The sequence below is a fragment of the Portunus trituberculatus genome, chromosome 38 (assembly GCF_017591435.1).
Source record: "Portunus trituberculatus isolate SZX2019 chromosome 38, ASM1759143v1, whole genome shotgun sequence".
Classification (NCBI taxonomy): Eukaryota; Metazoa; Arthropoda; class Malacostraca; order Decapoda; family Portunidae; genus Portunus; species Portunus trituberculatus.
Genome location: NC_059292.1, coordinates 30,921,543 through 30,944,892, shown reverse-complemented (window position 1 = coordinate 30,944,892; position 23,350 = coordinate 30,921,543). Strand labels below are relative to the sequence as shown.

Sequence of the window (23,350 nt, the reverse complement as noted above, 5' to 3'; positions counted from 1 at the left end):
CCTGGCCGCGTCCTCCGTCGCACCGTCACGTCCTGCCCCCTGCCTGACCCTTCAGGCTGCCACCCCTTCCCTCTGACTAACACGCCCGGCCCCCATCCCCTACCTGGCCTTCCTCTTGCCACCTCCCCTTTGCCTTATCACCTCGACCCTTTGATGATGAATTCTCAAGGTTCCCTTACCCTGAGATCCTAACGTCCTGCTCGACATTAAGATCGTCGTTATCCGCTCCAACAGGTTCACAGTGCCACCGCTCCACTCTTATAGATTCACTACGTGTGTGTGTGTGTGTGTGTGTGTGTGTGTGTGTGTGTGTGTGTGTGTGTGTGTGTGTGTGTGTGTGTGTGTGTGTGATTCTGATATTCATTTTCCTTTCCATGGCAACTTTCCCGCCAAACACATGCCATAAAAGTCTTGCTTTCCCTGAATTAACGCATTCTCTGGAGTGGCAAGATTCAACCCACAGCACAAGTATTCCTGGAATTTTCTCTTCCTGTTATAGAATGTTGCGGCTTCCTTACCTCTTTACGTCCACAGACAGACATCCTACAATCATGCAGTTTTAAAGAGTCCTGTCAAGATTTGTAGTACTAAGGACGCCACAATGCAAAAGACGACATGCTTCATACTCCAATCCCAGTGCAAGGGTAAGTATGCTGCGTAGTGAACACTTCTTGAACGCATACCGTCTGCCAAGTGACTTCCTGGGACGCCACGGCCACTGACTATGAGACACGACACACTGCAAGTCTCGAGGCTGAAGATAAATTACGTAAAATTGATCTACAAACCATAAGTCAGTTCAAATTTCTTAAAGACGCACATTAAGCATCAGAAGTTATTTATCAGGAAGCAAAATGATTACGCCTACTATCGAGACAGAGACAGAAGGCACGCAGTGAGAGCGAGGTGGGGTAGCGGGGCCGGAGTCAGATGGGTGGTGTCATTTGCCATTATGATATATCCAGCTACCTGCACTCCGTCTGCAAACTTGTCCGGAGCCTTGTTTTACTTTTGCCTGTTTGGCTGGCTTACTACCACAACCACTACCACCACTACTAACACCGCGACTCACAACAAAAAACAATGCTGCTGCTGCTGCTCCTCTTCCTTCTTCACCAACTCTTCGCCTTGCTCACTGGCCTTGTACAACGCACTCCTACTTGTTCTTCCACCATTCATCATAGGCCACTATTTCAGCTGACAGCCTCTGAAAACCCTTGTGCTGATCACCTTCCCCTCTCTCTCTCTCTCTCTCTCTCTCTCTCTCTCTCTCTCTCTCTCTCTCTCTCTCTCTCTCTCCTGCGTCATTATTGCTTTATGTTATTTTATAAAGAACAACAATAACAAAAAGTAATCGTGTGTGTGTGTGTGTGTGTGTGTGTGTGTGTGTGTGTGTGTGTGTGTGTGTGTGTGTGTGTGTGTGTGTGTGTGTGTGTGTGTGTGTGTGTGGTGGCTGGCGGTCAGGGCTTGCTAGGGCTCAGCTGGTGGCGGTGGGGGCACAGCGGCATGTCGGCGATATGCACCACTAACGTCATTCTCGCTACATTATGGGACGTGGCTCGTCTCTGGCTCTTCTCTCCACACGATGCCCCTCACACACACACACACACACACACGGAGGCAGCAAGCAAGTTCTAATCATTACCGTTCATTCATCTATACATTCCTACTCTTAAAAAAAAAATAATAATAATAACCCGCTCCCCGTAAAAAAAAAAAAAAAAAAAAAAAAAGCCAACATCCAATGCAACATACACGCAAACATCGCCAGTATATATATATATATATATATATATATATATATATATATATATATATATATATATATATATATATATATATATATATATATATATATATATATATATATATATATATATATATATATATATATATATATATATATATATATATATATATATATATATATATATATATATATATATATATATATATATATATATATATATATATATATATATATATATATATATATATATATATATATATATATATATATATATATATAATAAACAGGACGCAATGCTGGTTTAAGTTCTATATATTTTCTACAAGCGTACATCTTGTGCCATAAACACCAACACTGCACATACCATCACCATGCTCACTACCACTCTCGCTACAAGGGCACCACTGACGGCCTTTCTAAAACACCTAGCTTCAGTTTTCATCCTGCATATGATACTATCCGCACAAGAACGCCAGTAATGTTTTTCTCTATTACATCAAGCTTTAGTGTTCGTCCTGTATAAACTTTCAATACATCTGCAGGTATAGGTTATGTCTTTTGAACGAGCACATTTTCTCTATTCACACACACACACACACACACACACACACACACACACACACACACACACACACACACACACTACAAGTCACTCGCCTATACTCCCCTGGTACTTCACAGAGTGCACTACTGTAGTATAATCTTTACTGACTTTCACACTACAGCTACAGTCGTACGTATGTCCAAAAGCCTCAACCATTGTCAGTGTTGGGGCGCCCCTCCCACCACCACCACTACAGTGCCGCCGCCAGTCCCCGGAATCATCACAGCGCTAAGAGAGACATCAAGCCCTTAGCCAAGCCGTAAAGGTGATGACACTCTCGTCTCAGGATAACACAATCAGCTACATACTGTTACAAGACAAATCTACCACCACCACCACCGCCACCGCCTCCGCTTTAATATGTATCTTTCTCCTCCTATCTTCGACTGGTCTGAGGTTGTTTATATTAGTATCCAAAACAGGCATCACTTCTTAACAATAAAAATGCTGGGTAGAGTTGTCTGGTGTCGTCTGCAGTGTGTGTGTGTGTGTGTGTGTGTGTGTGTGTGTGTGTGTGTGTGTGTGTGTGTGTGTGTGTGTGTGTGTGTGTGTGTGTGTGTGTGTGTGTGTGTGTGTGTGTGTGTGTGTGTGTGTGTGTGTGTGTGTGTGTGTGTGTGTGTGTCTTACAATTAGAACGAATATACCTTGACATATAACATTCCCCCTCACATATCATATCACACACCTCCGCTCTGTTGTCTACCTTTACTGTGTGTCCACTACCAAGCCCTTCTAGTTCATGGGAAAAGTGTCACTTCATGGAATATACTGTCGTCCACAGCTTTTACAAGATAAGAATGACGATAAATCAATAAATAAATAAAATAAGTAAATAAAAAAACAGGTGCGAAGTGAGTTCTTGTGTGATACAAGGCACGCCTTTATGTATCCCGAACTTTTGTTTTGTTTTGTTTTGTTTTGTTTTGTTACGATTTGTTGCACATGTTGCTAAAAAAAATATATAAATAAATAAAAAAAAAATTAATTTACATTTTCAAAACAATCTTTTAAATTTCCTCTGTAAACTTACAAACATTTAATGTAAATTTCAACGCATCACCACTCAAATCATTAACTGTTCTCCTCTTCATTTGAATTTGAGGACCACACAACACACACATCAAACATGCCTTTCACGGAATACTGCTCTTGAAAGGTTGATAGATTACATTTCTTACTGATTACATTATCCTTTATTTTCTTGCGACTCAATGCTAAAAGTTAATTTGTTTGTGGACTGCTTGAAACTTTGTATATTTCTTTATCTTATATTTTTTTTACGAGATGGAATCTCTCTTTAAACACAAATAATTCAATCTTCACCATCTAAACAGTATATCATGTCTTAGCATTGAAAATAAATGTCACAGTATATATTGTCTTTCTTTGAATTTCATTAATTTTATAAAAGAAAAATAAACTTGTGACATCAAATATTTATGGTGCATTCACGTGTGCGTGCGCGTGCACCTACACACTACTACCAATCCCTTCACTCCACCCATGTCCGGAGTGGTCCACCACCTGTACACACACGATAGACTGCTAAACACGCCCGCCACCACCACCACCACCACCACCACACGACACACACATACTGAGACTCATTAATTTCTCTCCGCGAGAAAGCCTAAGGAAAAAAAAAAGCGCATCACCCACTGGAGCATAATAACAAAACCTAAAGCCGTGTTGAGCTGCCTTGTTTTGTCTCCGCGAGCTGTGTCTCCTCTCTCTCCCCGCTCTCCTCCCCCTTCCCCACAATGACCTTACCGCCACAGCACCAACACGCTATCACCACCATTCCTCTCTAACACCATCAACGCCAATTATCCCCAGCAAAGACGTCAGCAGGTGTTGAAAGGCAAGGTAGGGAGACGCCCCTGTCTCTGTCGCCCAACGCCCCCTGCCACTCTATCGCCAGAACCCGGGAGCCATTTACAGACGATTATTCCCTTTCATTAATCTATTTAGAGCCGCGTTGGGCCAGATATGTCGCTCATACCACGGCCGGGAAATGAATGGAGGCTGGCAATCGAGGAGCCATCACAAGGGGAGGGTTTAATTGACATACCTGGACCCTCGCGCCCCAGCCAACTCGTCAGGTGAGGCCACGGCAGGAGAGAAACTAGGAAGAGATAGACGAGAGGGCGGGATTGACGCCAAATTGATGTCTAGCGAAGGAAATAAAACGAAAATAAAAGAAAACAGGAATATATCTTTTTCTTGCTATCTCTTTTTTTTTCTCTCTCTTTCTTTCTCTCCCTCTCTCTCTCCGTCTTACCTTCGAACACTTTATTGGGTGGTGGTTGTTTTTCGCTGGTTTGTGATACTGGCTGTGACAACCACCGGCCCAACAACCCTCGTTCGAGTCCTGGCCAGGGCGGGCAGGTGACACTTAGGTAAGTCAGCTGTCCATCCACCTTTCCTGGGTTAGTCTGTACATGAATACGAACGACGGCACCAGGAGGGATACCTGTACTTAAAGGCGACACAACGGAGGTGTATGCAGCTATAGTAAACACAACTTCGCTTCATTTAAAAAAAAAAAAAAACACCAATACTTTAATTACATCACAGTGAACCTACAAACTTACATCCTTTTTTCCATAACCCACATGTATAAATAAAACAAGACAAATAATAACCATCACAATATCACAATACCACTACTACTACCACTACTACCACCAACATCATCACCAGCCTTCACCACAGCCACAACAACGTAAAACAAAACAAAAAAAATCTCTAATCTCCTATGGGCACCAGCCGCTTCCCTCACAATCACTGGGGCCGATCGTGGGGCAGCCAAACAAAAATGCCTATAATCACCCGATAACGGGACACGTGTGTTATCGGGGGCCAATCTTGCGGGTGGACGGGTGAGCGAGGGTGTTGGGGAAGAGAGAGTGCTGGAAGAGGAGGAGGAGGAGGAGGAGGAGGAGGAGGAGGAGGAGGAGGAGGAGGAGGAGGAGGAGGAGGAGGAGGAGGAGGAGGAGGAGGAGGAGGAGGAGGAGCAAAGGAGGATGGTGTGTCGCGAGAGGAAGAGGAAGAGGAGGAAGCTTAGGAGGGGGTCCAGGCAAAGACACAAGACTGAAGGAGGAGGAGGAGGAGGAGGAGGAGGAGGAGGAGGAGGAGGAGGAGGAGGAGGAGGAGGAGGAGGAGGAGGAGGAGGAGACGTTACTAGAATTTCTATATTTTTAGCAATATAAGAAGTATCAATAATAAAAAAAAAATGTGACATGAATCCAGATGAAAACGTGTGTGTGTGTGTGTGTGTGTGTGTGTGTGTGTGTGTGTGTGTGTGTGTGTGTGTGTGTGTGTGTGTGTGTGTGTGTGTCTGCGTGTGTGTGTGTGTGTGTGTGTGTGTGTTTAAAATAAGAAATTTGTGTGAGTGAACGAACATAACAATAGAGAGAGAGAGAGAGAGAGAGAGAGAGAGAGAGAGAGAGAGAGAGAGAGAGAGAGAGAGAGAGAGAGAGAGAGAGAGAGAGATCAAGTCCTACTCATCTTTCTTGATACGTATCAGGATTTGTTTGAGGAGGATTAGCCATGCAGGTCCAGTAGAGGAGGAGGAGGAGGAGGAGGAGGAGGAGGAGGAGGAGGAGGAGGAGGAGGAGGAGGAGGAGGAGGAGGAGGAGGAGGAGAAAACACCAATACAATGTCTAATGGAGAGAAAGGCACGAGGAGATAACCAGACACACACACACACACACACACACACACACACACACACACACACACACACACACACACACACCGCGTAGTGTAGTGATTAGCAAGCTCGACTCACAATCGAGAGGCCCGGGTTCGAGTCCCGGTAAGCGACGAGGGAAATGGGCAAGCCTCTTAATGTGTGGCCCCTGTTCACCTAGCAGTAAATAGATACGGGATGTAACTCGAGGGGTTGTGGCCTCGCTTTCCCGGTGTGTGGAGTGTGTTGTGGTCTCAGTCCTTCCCGAAGATCGGTCTAAGAACTCTGAGCTCACTCCGTAATGGGGAAGACTGGCTGGGTGACCAGCAGGCGACCGAGGTGAATTACACACACAAGATGGCTAATATTTTCCTACATTTTCTTTCCTTCTTTTTGTTTCCCTTAAAAGGATTCCTCTTCCTACAGCATTCAAATTCCTCTCCTTCGTTCGGGAATAACGTATCGATCGTAGAGAGAGAGAGAGAGAGAGAGAGAGAGAGAGAGAGAGAGAGAGAGAGAGAGAGAGAGAGAGAGAGAGAGAGAGAGAGAGAGAGAGAGAGAGAGAGAGAGAGAGAGAGAGAGAGGCAAACATGAACCTGAGCTGAGCAACTTTTCTCTTCCTATTCCTATAATGATAAACCTCCTGCCATTATGCAAAAAACACACACAAATGTACCTTTTTCCACCACCGCCTTTAGCCTCGCCCGACCCACCTGACTCATCACAAATAAGTATATGTCTCTGAACGTAACTAACTCCGACTGAACAATTATCATTTTTTGCGATACACGACAGCAAGGACACTCAGACGGTGGGACTGTCCCCTGAGGCGCCGCTGGGGACATCAGGCGACCAGGTGGTGACATAAGGAATAAGGAGACGCAGAGCAGGTGGCGTCAGGGACAAGGGAAACAGGTGGAGGAGACAGTAAATGTTTGCCAAGGAGCAGGGAGAGAGAGGAACAATAGATGATGTCATGGAAAGAGTGTACGAAAAAGGGACGAAATAGGAGATAAGATTGATGTCATGGGAAAGGAATAGGAAACTGTAAACAGAGAGGAGCAAAGGGAAATAAAGGGTGATCTTACAGATAGAAGCACGAGAGAGAGAGAGAGAGAGAGAGAGAGAGAGAGAGAGAGAGAGAGAGAGAGAGAGAGAGAGAGAGAGAGAGAGAGAGAGAGAGAGAGAGAGAGAGAGAGAGAGAGAGAGAGAGAGAGAGAGAGAGAGAGAGAGGTGATATGAGGAAAAAAGAGAATAATTAATCAGTAGCGTGAACTTACCTTGTGTCGAGCGAGGCTTGGGTGAATCTTGAGCAGCCGCAGTATTTCGTTGAAGTCACTCTTGGCGACGGCAATCTGCCACTCCTGACCCTCGGGCCCGTACTGAGGATATGAGGACATTAGAATACACACACACACACACACACACACACACACACACACACACACACACACACACACACACACATCAATAAAAAATAACCAGCAATGAAGATCAGGGTTCCCAAGTCCGTGCACCTGGAGCCTCCTCACCCAGATGGAGAGAGGTGTGACGCGGCCTTGTGGTGGTGCTGCTGTGGTCGCTGCCGCCTCCTGATACGCCCTACGCCCATCAGTCACGAGGGGGAAGGGTAAGGGCGGAGGACGAAGTTGACGAGTGGACTAAGATTTTTTTTTTCTTTACCAACACCAACCGGTAAGGTGTGTGTGTGTGTGTGTGTGTGTGTGTGTGTGTGTGTGTGTGTGTGTGTGTGTGTGTGTGTGTGTGTGTGTGTGTGTGTGTGTGTGTTTGTCCGCGCTTGCTTTCATGTGCACTAAACACTGTAAGAGTCGACAAAAACAAGTGTCTGTGAATATAAGCAAGATGGAAAGCAAAGTACTCCTCCCTGTGTGTGTGTGTGTGTGTGTGTGTGTGTGTGTGTGTGTGTGTGTGTGTGTGTGTGTGTGTGTGTGTGTGTGTGTGTGTGTGTGTGTGTGTGTGTGTGTGTGTGTGTGTGAGAGAGAGAGAGAGAGAGAGAGAGAGAGAGAGAGAGAGAGAGAGAGAGAGAGAGAGAGAGAGAGAGAGAGAGAGAGAGAGAGAAAGTGTGTGTGTGTGTGTGTGTGTGTGTGTGTGTGTGTGTGTGTGTGTGTGTGTGTGTGTGTGTGTGTGTGTGTGTTAAGCACCAATCTTCAATAATGAAAGTAAGGGAACCATGACAATTAATTCCGGCCTGACGAGGAGTGATGGTTGGCCAGGGAACGTGTCAACAAGGGCGGGGTGAACCTCAAGCATCAAGGAACCAAAGGATGGACTGAGTGTCACCTGTCCCCTCCCACTTTTGTGAATGCTAAGAGGAGCTGACACAGGGACGCGTACAGGTGACGACATCGGACACAGCAAAACACACCACAGGCTAAACCGTACCTTTCTCGTCATCATTGAATCATTTTATGCAAGTAAAAATTAAGGGCGAGATATAAAATGTGTGCGTGTCTAGAGGCCAAGGAGTGGGTAGGTATATACAACGAGCGACATTTGCAATTACACTGTCACATTTCACAAACTGGTAACTTGCTGCTTGGTCTGAAGATATTTCCCGGGAGAAAATAATCACATGGATACTTGCGTTCGTTCGTTTTTTTTTTTTTTAAGCATAGAGTAACGGATTCAATATTTCACAAACTGATATAAAGGAAAGTTATCTTTTGTGACCGCTCCTTGCTTCGGCTTACAAGACGGCTGCATTTGTTTTAATCAGTCTTTCATTGAGATGATGTGTAATGTCTGAAAAATAGTACGAGTGTTAGGTTTCGTTAAAATGGTGAAACAAATTGAAAAATACGCTGCATAACTATTGGCAAGGAAAACTGTAAATGCGTTGGTGAGAGATCAGGCACGCGAGGATATGCCTCACCACTAACATGATGGGCAGCTACCCTAAATGTTTGTTGTTTGTTGCTGTTGTTGTTGTTGTTGTTATACTGTAAGGTGAGGATATACCTTTAACTATCTCTTGCTACCATGTAGGGTGTCATTCCCAGGTTTGTGGTGAGGCACATGCAATGTGACGCTTACGTCGGTGAGAGTTCTAAGCGCGAATGTCGCTGACCGTAAACGTAAACATTAACTGTAGAATAAGTAACAACCAGAGTAAGGAGTTGGAAGCTGTAGTAGGGAAACTTAGGCTGATGCAGGAATGTAGTCCCTTCTGTTTCAACTACAGGTCTTCCGCAGACTGAATGTCAATATGTAATACTCCTGTGTCATTCATTCATTCGCTTCACTACTTTTCATTCACCTTAGGAAAATATAGATTAACAACATACTGACAACTTACCGAGAGTATAGATGTGGAGTCGTCATCATCCTGTCAAAGAAAAGAAAAGCAATTTGAGTCAACTGTTATACTTCAACCATCATCATGACTACCACCACCATCATCTGTACAACATTATACTTACCCCTACTGACATCATTTATTATTACCTCGAGCAAAGCATCGAAAAATATACATTCCATCAAATAGTGACTTTTGTGATGCCTTGTGGTCAGCGGTCAGACGTAACGACCTAGATGAACCGAGTTCCTTTCAAGCCGATTGGCCAAATACCGACGTACTTCATAATTATCAACCCTGTATTTGACAGCGTCAGCATCCAGGGCCTCGGGAGGACCAAAGTGTCACTCAAAAGAGGCTTCTAAAACCAAACGAGGGCGACCATATTTTTCTGGGAATATGGCTGCTATACATAGTCCTAGACACACAAACACACACACACACACACACACACACACACACACTATATATATATATATATATATATATATATATATATATATATATATATATATATATATATATATATATATATATATATATATATATATATATATATATATATATATATATATATATATATATATATATATATATATATATATATATATATATATATATATATATATATATATATATATATATATATATATATATATATATATATATATATATATATATATATATATATATATATATATATATATATATATATATATATATATATATATATATATATATATATATATATATATATATATATATATATATATATATATATATATATATATATATATATATATATATATATATATATATATATATATATATATATATATATATATATATATATATATATATATATATATATATATATATATATATATATATATATATATATATATATATATATATATATATATATATATATATATATATATATATATATATATATATATATATATATATATATATATATATATATATATATATATATATATATATATATATATATATATATATATATATATATATATATATATATATATATATATATATATATATATATATATATATATATATATATATATATATATATATATATATATATATATATATATATATATATATATATATATATATATATATATATATATATATATATATATATATATATATATATATATATATATATATATATATATATATATATATATATATATATATATATATATATATATATATATATATATATATATATATATATATATATATATATATATATATATATATATATATATATATATATATATATATATATATATATATATATATATATATATATATATATATATATATATATATATATATATATATATATATATATATATATATATATATATATATATATATATATATATATATATATATATATATATATATATATATATATATATATATATATATATATATATATATATATATATATATATATATATATATATATATATATATATATGATGCGTGAATGTGCACGTTCGTGCGTACATGCGCATTCGTTCTGTGTACTGCCTTCCAGACAAATTTGCCAGCTTTATTATTACAATAATGCAGAATAGTGTGGCCTGTGGTATGATGATGATGAAGATGATGATGATATTGTTGTTGTTGTTGACCGCAGTAAACTCACGTCACTGAGGTCTGACCAAAGAGGGGAACTAATACTTCGCCGACCCCTTTTCACGAGATTATAAAGCGGCTGCTGTCGCGTCTGGCTGTGGTGGGGCTGTCACTCAGAGGGCAGAGGCGGTTCACCTCAGCGCGCCACCAACACGTCAGCTTGCCAGGACCACCGCGTCACACCCACAATGTGTGTGTGGTCGGGGCGGCCGTGCTGGTGGGAATAGGTGTTGAGAGTTCAGTAAATAATAGATGAAGCTAGTCTGTCCCCGTCGTTCGGCCGCTTGTTTCCCCAGCAGAGGTGTCGGTGGACACTCTCCTGTGGGGCCCTACGGTGCTCGCCCCTACTCCCGTAGTTGCTCTGTTATTTTCGAGTATATACATATTCATTCTACATTTATCCTCGCATCAGTGTTGCGGTGATTCCTTCCACTGTCTGTCAATGATTAACAAACACGTGCCGCAGCACCTCCTCCCGTCCTGTGGCATCGCTGTGATGCAGGAACAATTAGACGTAAATCTTGGATAAAAAACTACAGTGTTACATGAATAGCCATTCATGATTAATAAATCACCTCAGTATCACAACGCAGCCACTGTCCCGGCATGTCAGTGGCGGGAACTACGTGCCTTTGGCGTAGTGATAGGGAAACACACACAAAAGGGAAGTAATACATATATACATTTTTTCCTGTACACTAGAATATTTACTAAGGTGATCTACGTATTTCACACAGACTGGATCCTCGGCCAAGTCAAAGCTCGTAGCAAGCTGACGCACCGCCACCACGACCCTGCCGTGCCGAGGACGTAGACAGTGCAAGGGGTCTGTACAACACGAATTCTTGACGTTCTGGCTTGGATAACAAGGGATTTCAATTCAGGATACAACATTCTGATTTAGACAACTGCGTATAAAGTGTCTACTAAAGATTAGGAGTGTAACGAAATCTTGAGCGTGGGTTGAGCGTTGTGGCGGGCGGTAACTGGCTGGTAGGTGCCAACGTTGTCACCGTAGCACAGGCCGGTGCGGGGATGCTCGTTCCGGTTTATGTAAGGAGTCGCCTGTAGTCAGTCTCTCCCTCCTTGTCCCTCGCGGCGAGGCGTCCGCATAGGGACCACACACGATATCAACCAATTGTTCCCTACATCATTTGTTAACAAAACAATGCTTAAAACTTGATAACAATAAAACGATATATATATATATATATATATATATATATATATATATATATATATATATATATATATATATATATATAGTTCATTAGTGTCGTGACAAAGGGGAGTGGATGAGGTGTGTTATCTGACGCTGAGTCAGGTGAGGGGGGGCGGCAGGTGTTGAGGCACCGCGCGGGCACCAGCGCGAGCTACCTGCTGCTAACAAATGGTTGGACCATTTGAGGATCGGCCAAGTAAGGCAGCAGGTGGGGCGAGGCTCTTGCTCACCTGTACATGAGACGGGAAGGCGCGGTCTGCACCAGGTAAGGAAAGAAGAGAAAACAAGAGAGGCGGATAGAGGTGTAGCTCAGTTACCTCCCGATACGTCATGAAACAAAATATCAAAGAATCATAAAACAACATGCATATGGTAAATGAACAACGTAATAATAAATGAAAATAAGTAGCTGTTTTGCAAAGATATGTTACGAAAATATGCATCACGATTCTTCCAATTCCTGAACAGACAGAATACAACACAGGAATTGCTGACTATAGGTTTGACTGGCGCAGGTGAGGCGTGCGAGTGACGGCACGCCTGGCCAGGCGGGTGTTTTGGCCGGCCTGGAGGACGCCTGGGAGGAGGGCAGGGGGACGGACCAGGTCGGCGGCCATTATCACGAGCCACATAAAAATTCTAATGTCCCCCGTGCCGGTCGCACAAAGCTCGCCGCTCGCCCCCGCCGCGCCCAGTCCCCGACACGCCTTATCAGCGCCTGACACGCGCTATCAGTTTAAATAATAGGACAAGTGTCTTGACTGGCCAAACACCTTGTCGTCGACTTGAGCACCGGCGCACCCACCCTCCCAGTCGCGTCGCCTCGCTTCGGACGGTTTCACCCCACACCCGCCCTTACACCGCCGCCACACACACTATGTAAACAAACTACCCAGCTACTGACACATTACAATATTTACCGATGTCATGTTCATTATATATATATATATATATATATATATATATATATATATATATATATATATATATATATATATATATATATATAATCTGTATAAACGAATAAGCAATATCCATAGGTTTAAATATTGATATTTGAGAAAGAACATTTTCAAACTTTCAAATTTGAGCAAATAAACAAAATTAAGACTAAGATCACTCTCTTCAACAGAAACACTACAGTGTAACAAAACGAGGAGGAGGAGGAGGAGGAGGAGGAGGAGGAGGAGGAGGAGGAGGAGGAGGAGGAGGAGGAGGAGGAGGAGGAGGAGGAGGAGGAGGAGGAGGAGGAGGAGGAGGAGGAGGAGAAGAAGGAGAAGGAGAAGGAGAAGGAGAAGGAGAAGGAGAAGGAGGAGGAGGAGGAGGTGGAGGAGGAGATGGTAAACATGTAATCGAACGAGTCTTGGGTAACACAGGAAAACAACACAAGGCAGCGAGAGGAGACACAAGTGGTCTGTCAATTGAAATGGTGAGTGAGCGTGGAGAGCAGATGTCTGACCTTGAACACCTTGAATCTCTCTCTCTCTCTCTCTCTCTCTCTCTCTCTCTCCACACACACACACACACACACACACACACACACACACACACACATATATATATATATATATATATATATATATATATATATATATATATATATATATATATATATATATATATCACAAAAGACTACAAACAAGTACTAGGCAGATAAAAAGTTTGCGATGTTTTTTTTTTCGTATCATTATCAGTACCTAGTGGGCAGGTATTGTAAATTCAGCTACGAGGTAAAACAACAACAATAACTGCAAAAAGATAAATAAAAATACATACTTGTAATCACGTATATGTACTCCTATATTTACAATACGCATTCATTTTCATTGCTGAATATGGCCAGTACACAGGTATATAATGAAAACTGAATGGGAATAATAATAATAATAATAATAATAATAATAATAATAATTATATATATATATATATATATATATATATATATATATATATATATATATATAATTAATAAAAACATATATTGGGCGTGTGTGACTCAAGAGTTGCCCATCACTGGCTTACTCACCACCACCATTACCACCAATACCACCTTGATAGCTCGAGGAGCGCCCGAACCACAATTCAGAGACTAGCTACCACTACCACCCGTTCACACACACACACACACACACACACACACACACACACACACACACCTGTAACGTATCAAGAAAGAGAAAAAAAATATAAAACACGATACAAATTCTCCTTGAGGCAGCTTTAATGAGAGGCGTTCCCAAAAATAAAGCCATCACTCCACTGTCACCAAAGCAAAATAATCATGGTTCAGCTGCCAGACAATCCAGCTCGCCAGTACGTACGTCAGCGTGGTAATGAGGCGAGCTGGTGGCAAAGTATATGTACATTACACTCGAGTCTCCGCAGCGTGTTCACAAGCGAAAGTATTAGGAAGCATCCTCAAACGTGCTAAACAATTTCCTATTTTCCTATTCGTGTCACTTAGTATAAAATGTGTGTGTGTGTGTGTGTGTGTGTGTGTGTGTGTGTGTGTGTGTGTGTGTGTGTGTGTGTGTGTGTGTGTGTGTTTATGAATCATCTCTCCTCAGTTTACCTTCTGTCTCCGTGTGTTCCGTGGTGCCAGCTGACCTCCTCCCACGTACACTGTCTCCCATGTCTTAGTGGTGTGGTACAGAGACTTCTTCGGCGTCCGGAAAGTCTCCTGGGTGCCACTGGAGCTCCTCTCCCCGCTACTGCTACTGCTCCTGCTCCTGCTGTTGCTGCTGATGCTTCGGAGATGGTCTGGGACACTACTTTCCCTGCTGAGTGATTCTTCGGTAGAGGCGGTTCTCTCCTGCAGCTGTTCGTGTTGCTGGAGGCTCCCGTGATGGTACAAAGCTCTCTTCGCCCTCTGGAATGTCTCTTGCGTGACGTTCGTTTCATTCCGTGTCTGGTTGTTACTCGAGGGAGCCACGGGATGCTTGGTCTTACTAAAAGATTCCTGGTTGACTTTTGTGGTCCTCTGCAGGACGCTACATGGCTGGCTTGGCAAGGTTCTCGACTTTTTAAATGTTTCCTCACTAAGTCTGAAATTCGATTGATCCTGACCTTTGGCTGGGCGGTGCGCGTGGATTTTAGTCTTTTTGAAGGTTTCATGGGAAGAAGAGCCATTCACTGGTTCACGATTGCTGTTCGAGTAGCCGAGTGCCCTCCTTGCTTTCCTGAAGGTCTTGCGGTTTATTAACATCGTAGGCATCAGCTCCTTGTGTCTAACATGAGGCTTAGCATTGTATTGTGTTCTATAGTGGTGCGTGAGTGGTTGGGATCGTTATAAGCATGTGTTACTTCACTCTTGCGGCGTGCTGGTTGTTTCCTAAGTGGTTATTACGTGTTGTAAGCTCCAATGTCTTGTGGATAATTAATGTCACACGATCACTCCTCCCTGAGGTTTAATATTTCCTCCTCTTCACAATCCTTATTCTATTTTATCTTATATTTCCAGTTTTCTTTACATTATTAAAACTAAACAGGACACTGTGTCGTAAGACTTGGCACTACACTTCCTGTAAGATTCCCTTCGAAAAAGAATAAAAATCAAACTTCAATCAATGTTTTCATTTGTCCTTGACGTGTGGGACGCGCGCCGCACCATCACCACAACCACGCTCTTTACTTACTACCACTGTAATGACTGACATCCGCGGACCTCACTGTGGCTGTTATGACGGGACAACAGGGCAGAAAGTATGGCCGGACACACACACACACACACACACACACACACACACACACACACACACACACACACACACACACACACACCGTGACGTCAGGAGGGACACAATGGCACACAAACAAGCAGTCTATGATACAAGCAATTTTAGGGCCGTACAGGAATGACGTTATTGAGCACACTAGTTAAAGAGAAGACCGAGACCAACTACTGGTGCCGCCCGGTGAGTGCCAACCCTCCCTCACCTGCCATACCCCCGTCCCCACCTCTCCCTCCCCTTCGCCACATGTGTGAGATCATTACATTAATCAGGTGACGTAACGCTTACCACCCCTCCCCACCCTCACTCACAAACCCACACACATACACACATTCCTCTCTCCTCCCACCTGGTCCCTCCTAACAACCCCGATATTATTCTCCAACACACACCCACGCCTTTATATCTGCGCTAGCAATTCACATAGATACAGCTCTGTCATATTAAGGCTCAGGTAATCTGTATATGATTGAGGTTGCACGGTAAGTTTTTTTTCTATACATTTTATACTTCAACAGGGAATATTACTGTAACGACTTGCACTATTTACTTTCTTGATTCTCTCTCAATCTCTCTAACAGCAAATAACGAAGGAAGTATGTACACGTATTAGAGAGGATAGCGACCAGCGATGCACCTTTAATTAAGTTCTCCATGGGGTACCCAACGGCATTTCTACCATCTGCACTAACATTTCTTCACTTCAGTAATAACTCCGCTCCAGTCACTCCCCCTCCCCATCCCCCATCCCCCGTCCCTCACCCCTCCCATCCCCCATCCACCAACACACTCATCCACCCCCTTTCCGATCACTCTTTAAATCACAACTGCTGAACCACCCTTACTACCACCACACCTACAACACCCCCACCCTCTTCCCCTTCCTTCCCCAACCACGCAGACCACCTGAGGCACACCTGATTACCCTCACCTCCTCGCCCCATTTTATACACCCTCCATTCCTCCACACACCCACACCAATGCTATCTCTGCACAAGTGTTTCAAGAAGAGTAAGGATAAAATGTGATGCGCACCTCCTACCATTACCAAACCGATTCCGTGTCGATTAGTGGTGCAAAAGTGGGTGAGGTGGACGAGTGGGAGGAAGGAGAGCAAGGAGGCAGCGAGGGAGAGACTAGGGATGGCAGTCAACACTTCTGTTCGTCCGTGATGGTTCTCAAAGACGAGAGATCAACGGGAGGAAGCTTCACGTCGAGCAACTCCCGGCATTCATGATCGTCTTTTTTCTCAAGGTATGTGTGTGTGTGTGTGTGTGTGTGTGTGTGTGTGTGTGTGTGAGAGAGAGAGAGAGAGAGAGAGAGAGAGAGAGAGAGAGAGAGAGAGAGAGAGAGAGAGAGAGAGAGAGAGAGAGAGAGAGAGAGAGAGAGAGAGAGAGAGAGAAAACGTTGAATTGGAATAGTACAGTGCAGGAGCCAGAAGAAACAAACAGACAGATATGATTGCATACTAGTTAAACACACACACACACACACACACACACACACACACACACACACACACACACACACACACACACACACACACACACACACACACACACACTTTTTAGCACTATTCACAAGCTCACTTAACAGGTTCGTGCTCAGATCAAGACGCAAAGATGTTCACAAAAGAGCAGCAACATACACCACTGTCCTCGCCAACAAAAACGACGGAACGTATATAGCGTGAGAAAGGTCATAGGCTTAACCCTTTCAGTACCATGCCGCGTTTTCATATTCATTGTGGTTACTATTTGGTGATTTTATACAGGTTCAAAAAATTATGTGGGGATTAAAAATAGGGAAGCGTATGGTAATTATTCTTTTGAACTTCATAGATCCTTCTTAAGGTAAATAAAATCATCTAATCATGCCCAAAACTATGGTAAAAATGCGTCTCAGTACTGAAGGGGTTAATGACAGTATGTAAATCTTTATCTCCGGATGAGGATACGGGAATACTAGCTGGCCATCTCCAGTGCAGCACATGATCCCAAAGGCCACCGTGACTCACACTCAGCTAACATGAAAACAGATCTAGATAACAGGAATGAGTAAGACGAAAGGATACAGTAGAGAGGAATAAAGGGAAGGCAAGCGTGATGGTGCAGATTCATCAATGCAAATAACGGTGAAGGAGAGACTATATGACCAGATAAAAGTGGGAAAGTAAGAATAACCATAATTCTTACTTATAAAAGATAAATAAAAAAAAATAAGAAAATACAAATAGAAACATTCTGAACCTGAAGAAAACAGGTCAAACACAAAGAAAATAACCAAATAAAAACTGAAAAAATAAAAAAAAATAAGAAATGGCATTAGAAAGGAATATAAACATAGACACTAACTCAAACCAAGACAAGACTACGTGACCTCAATTAGCAGCAAAAAGATCATGCGAGTGTGCAGCTCAACTTGAACACATGCGGATAATTCTCTCTCCCTCCTCCTCCCCTCCCTCTCTCTCTCTCTCTCTCTCTCTCTCTCTCTCTCTCTCTCTCTCTCGAAGAAGAAGAAGAAGAAGAAGAAGAAGAAGAAGAAGAAGAAGAAGAAGAAGAAAAGAAAAGAAAAACGAAAAGATAAAGAAACAAAAGAAAAAGAAAAAGAAACAAAAGAAAGAAAAAGAAAAAGAAAAGAAAATAATGAAAAAGGAAAGGAAAGGAAAGAAGAAGAAGAAGAAGAAGAAGAAGAAGAAGAAGAAGAACCCAAGGAGTCTGCTGTTCACTTAGACGAATAATAACACACAGGAACACACCAAAGAAAGAAAACAATTAATACGCCAGACAAAAATATACCATGAAAAAAAATAAAAAATAAAATGAAATAAAAAAAATAAAGTGAAACAAAACTTCACCATTTACACACACAAAAAGAAACAAAAAATCATTATTTACTCACGAAAAAAAAAATAAATAATAGCAGCCCCCCTAAAGAAACCACCCACCGCTACGCCACTCCACAGGTCAATGCCTCCCTCTCCCCCCCTCGCCTCTTCTTGACCTGAATAAGAGAAGCTGCGCCACTTGCTAACCACCACCTTACTCCACCTGGCCCCTTTACCTCCCACACACCACGCCAATTCCCCCCTTCTCAGGTCACGGTACTCGACCTAAATTGTTGAAACTACATGGCCTCCCTCGAGACCAACACCCAACACCCAGTATCCAGCACCCTTGAGGTATACCCGACAACCTAAGGGGAGACGAGGGCGAAGGAAGCGAAGAGTTGGTGCAGGGAGAGATGGAGGGAAAAGATGCGAGGGTGAAGCAGACACATCATTGCAGAAAGGTGGAAGAATGCTGACTGACGAAGGAGATGAAGGAGTGAAAATGGAAGTGTATAAGACGAAAGGGATACAAAAACAAATATGGAGGGAAAAGAAGAAAGTGAAGGAAGACTGGCTGACGAAGATGGAGGGAAAATAAAAAGAAAATAGAAATGAATAAGACGAAAGGAATACGAAAAGAAGAATGGAGGGAAAAGAAGGGTAAAGGAAGACTGACAAACAAAGGAGATAAAGGAAGGATAATAGAAGGACAGTAGGAGTAGATAAGACGAAAGGAATGCAAAAACAAGAATGGAGGGAAAGGAAAGGTAAAGGAAGACTGACCGACAAACGAAGACGAAGAAAGAAGAAAATAGAAGGAAAACATAAGTGAATAAGACGAAAGGAATACAGAAAAAGAATGGACGGAAAAGAAGAAGAGGGTGAAGAAAAACTAACTGACGAATAAAGGAGATGAAGGAGGAAAAATAGAAGAAAAATAGGAGTGAATAAGACGAAAGGAATGCAGAAAGAAGAATGGAGGAAAAAGAAGGGTTAAAAAGACTGACTGATGAATAAAGAAAATGAAGGAGGGAAAATAGAAGGAAAATACAAGTGAACAAGACGAAAGGAAAAAAACAAAAATGCAGGAAAAAAAAAAGAAAGGGGTGAAGGAGGACTGACCGACGAATGAAGAAGATAAAAGATGGAAAACAATGAAAATAAGACTGAATAAGGCAAAGGAATACATCACATAAAGAATAGAGGCGAGAGAAGAAACGGGCGATACAGACACACCAATACAGAACGGTGAAGAAAGACTGACTGACGAACGAAGGAGATGAAAGAGGGAAAGCAGGGATGAGCAAGACAAAGGGATACGGCCAGGGAGGGATGCAGGGAAGAGATGTGAGATGTGGGAACAAAGCAAACATTTCAGGGCGAAGGAGAGGCTGACTGAAGGACAAAGGAGGAGAAGGGACACCGAGGAAGGCAAATGAGGGAAAACAGGAATGAACAAAGCGAGGGGATGCAACAGTAAGCATGGAGGAGATGTAGGTTGAAGGAGGTGAAGACATGCAGAAGACGGAGAGACTGATTGACACACGACGCAGATAAAATGGACAAAGATAGAGAAGCGAAGGAGGGAAAGTACGAATGCAGGAGACAAAGGAATGCATCAAGAAGCGACGAAGGGAAGAGAAGAGGGGACGAAATACACAGAGATGCAAAGGAAGGCCAAGGAGAGCCTGGATGGTAGAATAGGAGGCTGAGGGAGATGGAAGGCGAGATAAATGAATGAAACAGATGTAAAGAAGTCAAGAGAACACGAAAGAAACGGTAATGTTGCGAGTGAGAAGCGAAACACTGCGAGGAAAAAACAACAACAAAGGTAAAAGAAGATCAAGAAACGGGAGGAGGAGGGAAAGAAAGAGAGGATCACGGGAGAGGAAGAGGATATGCTAAAACCAGAGCCACGAAAATTTGGTTACTTTTCCTCTCATGAAAGTATTCCCGTCACACTACAAACACCTCAGAATGCAAAACACAACACACATATACGACATCCACCATTCCTCTCCCAAGGCCAGCCAGATACCTTAAGGAGACTCCAGCCGCCTTTATGTTTCACCTTTAACTCCCTTCAGTACCATGACGCGTTTCCATATTCATTTTGTTTACTATTTAAAGATTTCATACAGCTTCAGAAACTTATGTGGTGGATTGAAATAATGAAGAATCTGGCCATTAATCTTCTGACCTCCATAAACCCTTCCTAATGTCAATGAAATGGTCTCATCTTACACAAATCTCAAGGTAAAAATGTGTCCTAGTATTCAACAGGTTAACCCCTTCAATATATCAATATATACATTTTCACCTAGATATTTGTGTACGATTAGACCATTCTATTGACATTAGGAAGGGTCTACGGAGGTCAGAAGATTAATGGCTACGGTCTTCATAATTTTAATCCCCCACTGTATAAAATAAAAAATAGTACACAGAATAAATATGGAAACGCGTCATGGTACTGAAGAGGTTAAAGAACTTACTATAGCTGATTCTAACTTAAACGAGCCTACCAGTTCCTTCTTCCCCCGTGAACACAGAGCCAGCAGCGTGAGCCCATGGAAGCCTGTAAATGACTCGATCTTGTACCAACGTCAGTAGAAGTCATAAAATCAATGACATATAAGTGATAAAAGTAATAGTAGTAGTAGTAGTAGTAGTAGTAGTAGTAGTAGTAGTAGTAGTAGTAGTGGTGGTGGTGGTGGTGGTGGTGGTGGTGGTGGTGGTGGTGGTGGTGGTGGTGGTGGTGGTGGTGGTAAAAATATATAATAATAATAATAATAATAATAATAATAATAATAATAATAATAATCCACATGAACAGTACAATCATTCTCTCTCTCTCTCTCTCTCTCTCTCTCTCTCTCTCTCTCTCTCTCTCTCTCTCAATTACCCGTTTCAAATCAAGTTTCAGAATATTCAGAGAGAGAGAGAGAGAGAGAGAGAGAGAGAGAGAGAGAGAGAGAGAGAGAGAGAGAGAGAGAGAGAGAGAGAGAGAGAGAGAGAGAGAGAGAGAGAGAGAGAGAGAGAGAGAGAGAGAGAGAGAGAGAGAGAGAGAGAGAGAGAGAGAGGCACCTTGGCTCTGAAACATCCCCTTTCGCCCTGCCCCCCTCGTGCCTGGAAAAAAAAAATAAAAAGGCGGCAAGACCCCATCCTTGCTTTCATCAAGGGGGACACGCACAACACTGCTCCCGCGCCTGCTTGCCCTGTGGTAGCCTAGTAGGGGCCGCATCCAAATTTTGTCGCGGGAGGGGGTCACGTCTGATAAACAAGTGACCTGCAGGGAGGGGAGCAGAGGGGAGAGAGAGGGGAAGTGGCAGGGAGAAGGGAGAAGGGGAAAGAAGGTACGAGAGGAGATAGTGAGAGTGAGAGAGAGGGAGGGATTTGCAAGGGGTTAAGGAGTTAAGTAGAGGCACGAGGGGAAGCCAGGGTTAAGTTGGGGGAGAGGGGGCAGGGGGGGTTGTCGGGAAATGGTACACGTGGCTTAACTGGTATAAGAGACGGGGAGTTAAGGTGAGGGCACGCCGAGAGGTGGACTAACTAACTAACTGATCGGTGGGAGGAGAGGATGGGGGGGATGGGGGGAATGGGAGAAGAGGATGGGAGAAAAAGGCCAGCGGTAGATACATTTTGCGGCAGACCGGCACCACCTAGCCAAGTCAATACCGGGGAAGAACAGAGCGCTGAAGTAGACAATACCAAACAAAAAGGATCTGTAAAAAGTGAACAAGGGTATAAAACAAAGAAGATGGAAAGGGGAAGCGGAAGATGTAAGGGAGCGGATTAATATGTAAAGCAGACGAGGGTTAAGAAACGCTAATTAAATCACGAGAAGTGTGTATAAGAAAGGAGTTAATAAACCAGAGTTAATTAAAAGAGATGCTTTTGGACAGACGCTCATTCACTTCATAAATTAATCAAGCATGTTACTGACACTCCCATGGTTGAGAGAGAGAGAGAGAGAGAGAGAGAGAGAGAGAGAGAGAGAGAGAGAGAGAGAGAGAGAGAGAGAGAGAGAGAGAGAGAGAGAGAGAGAGAGAGATTCATTATAGGAGGTGAAAAAAGTCTAGTGCATTGTAACCATTACAACAACAATGACATCACTCACCAACTATGCCGTGTGAAACAAACAGATCGCAATTAACGCCTCACTGAAGACGTGCAAGAAAAGCAACTCACCGGGGCCATTCTGAGGGATCTGGACGCCCTTGGGCTGTCTGGAGCGTCTTCATCCCCACCACGAGAAAGCAAGTCAAGCCGGTCACGTTCTTCTCTCACTCTTCCTCCACCCCCACCTCCACCACCTCCACCCACGCCTCCTCCTCCACTTCCACCTCCTCCTCCTCCCCAGCACGGGCCGTCGCCAGGTTGGAGCGTTACTGCCTCAAGCTCGTCACTGACCATCAGGGCGCCTCTGGGTTACGGAGGGCGTATTGCGAGGACTGTGGCGTGTGTCGTTACCTTTAAGTTGAGTTTCCCGCGGTCTTCCCTTCTGCGAGCTGGCAACG

General features: G+C 42.7%; 1 protein-coding gene and 1 long non-coding RNA gene across 2 annotated transcripts in view; one reads left to right on the top strand and one right to left on the bottom strand.

Moving 5' to 3' along the window:
• Positions 1 to 23,350, bottom strand: part of LOC123514695 (ankyrin repeat domain-containing protein SOWAHB-like) — a 223,240-nt gene that overhangs the window by 182,060 nt on the left and 17,830 nt on the right. The window contains 2 exon segments of the mRNA XM_045272751.1: positions 7,329 to 7,430; positions 9,365 to 9,394. Of these exon segments, the coding sequence (XP_045128686.1) occupies positions 7,329 to 7,430; positions 9,365 to 9,394 (132 nt within the window).
• The window catches only part of LOC123514696, a 25,285-nt gene continuing 18,942 nt past the window's right edge, over positions 17,008 to 23,350 (top strand). The window contains exon 1 of the long non-coding RNA XR_006677666.1: positions 17,008 to 17,251. This is a non-coding gene — a long non-coding RNA (uncharacterized LOC123514696). The remainder of the gene's footprint in view (positions 17,252 to 23,350) is intronic.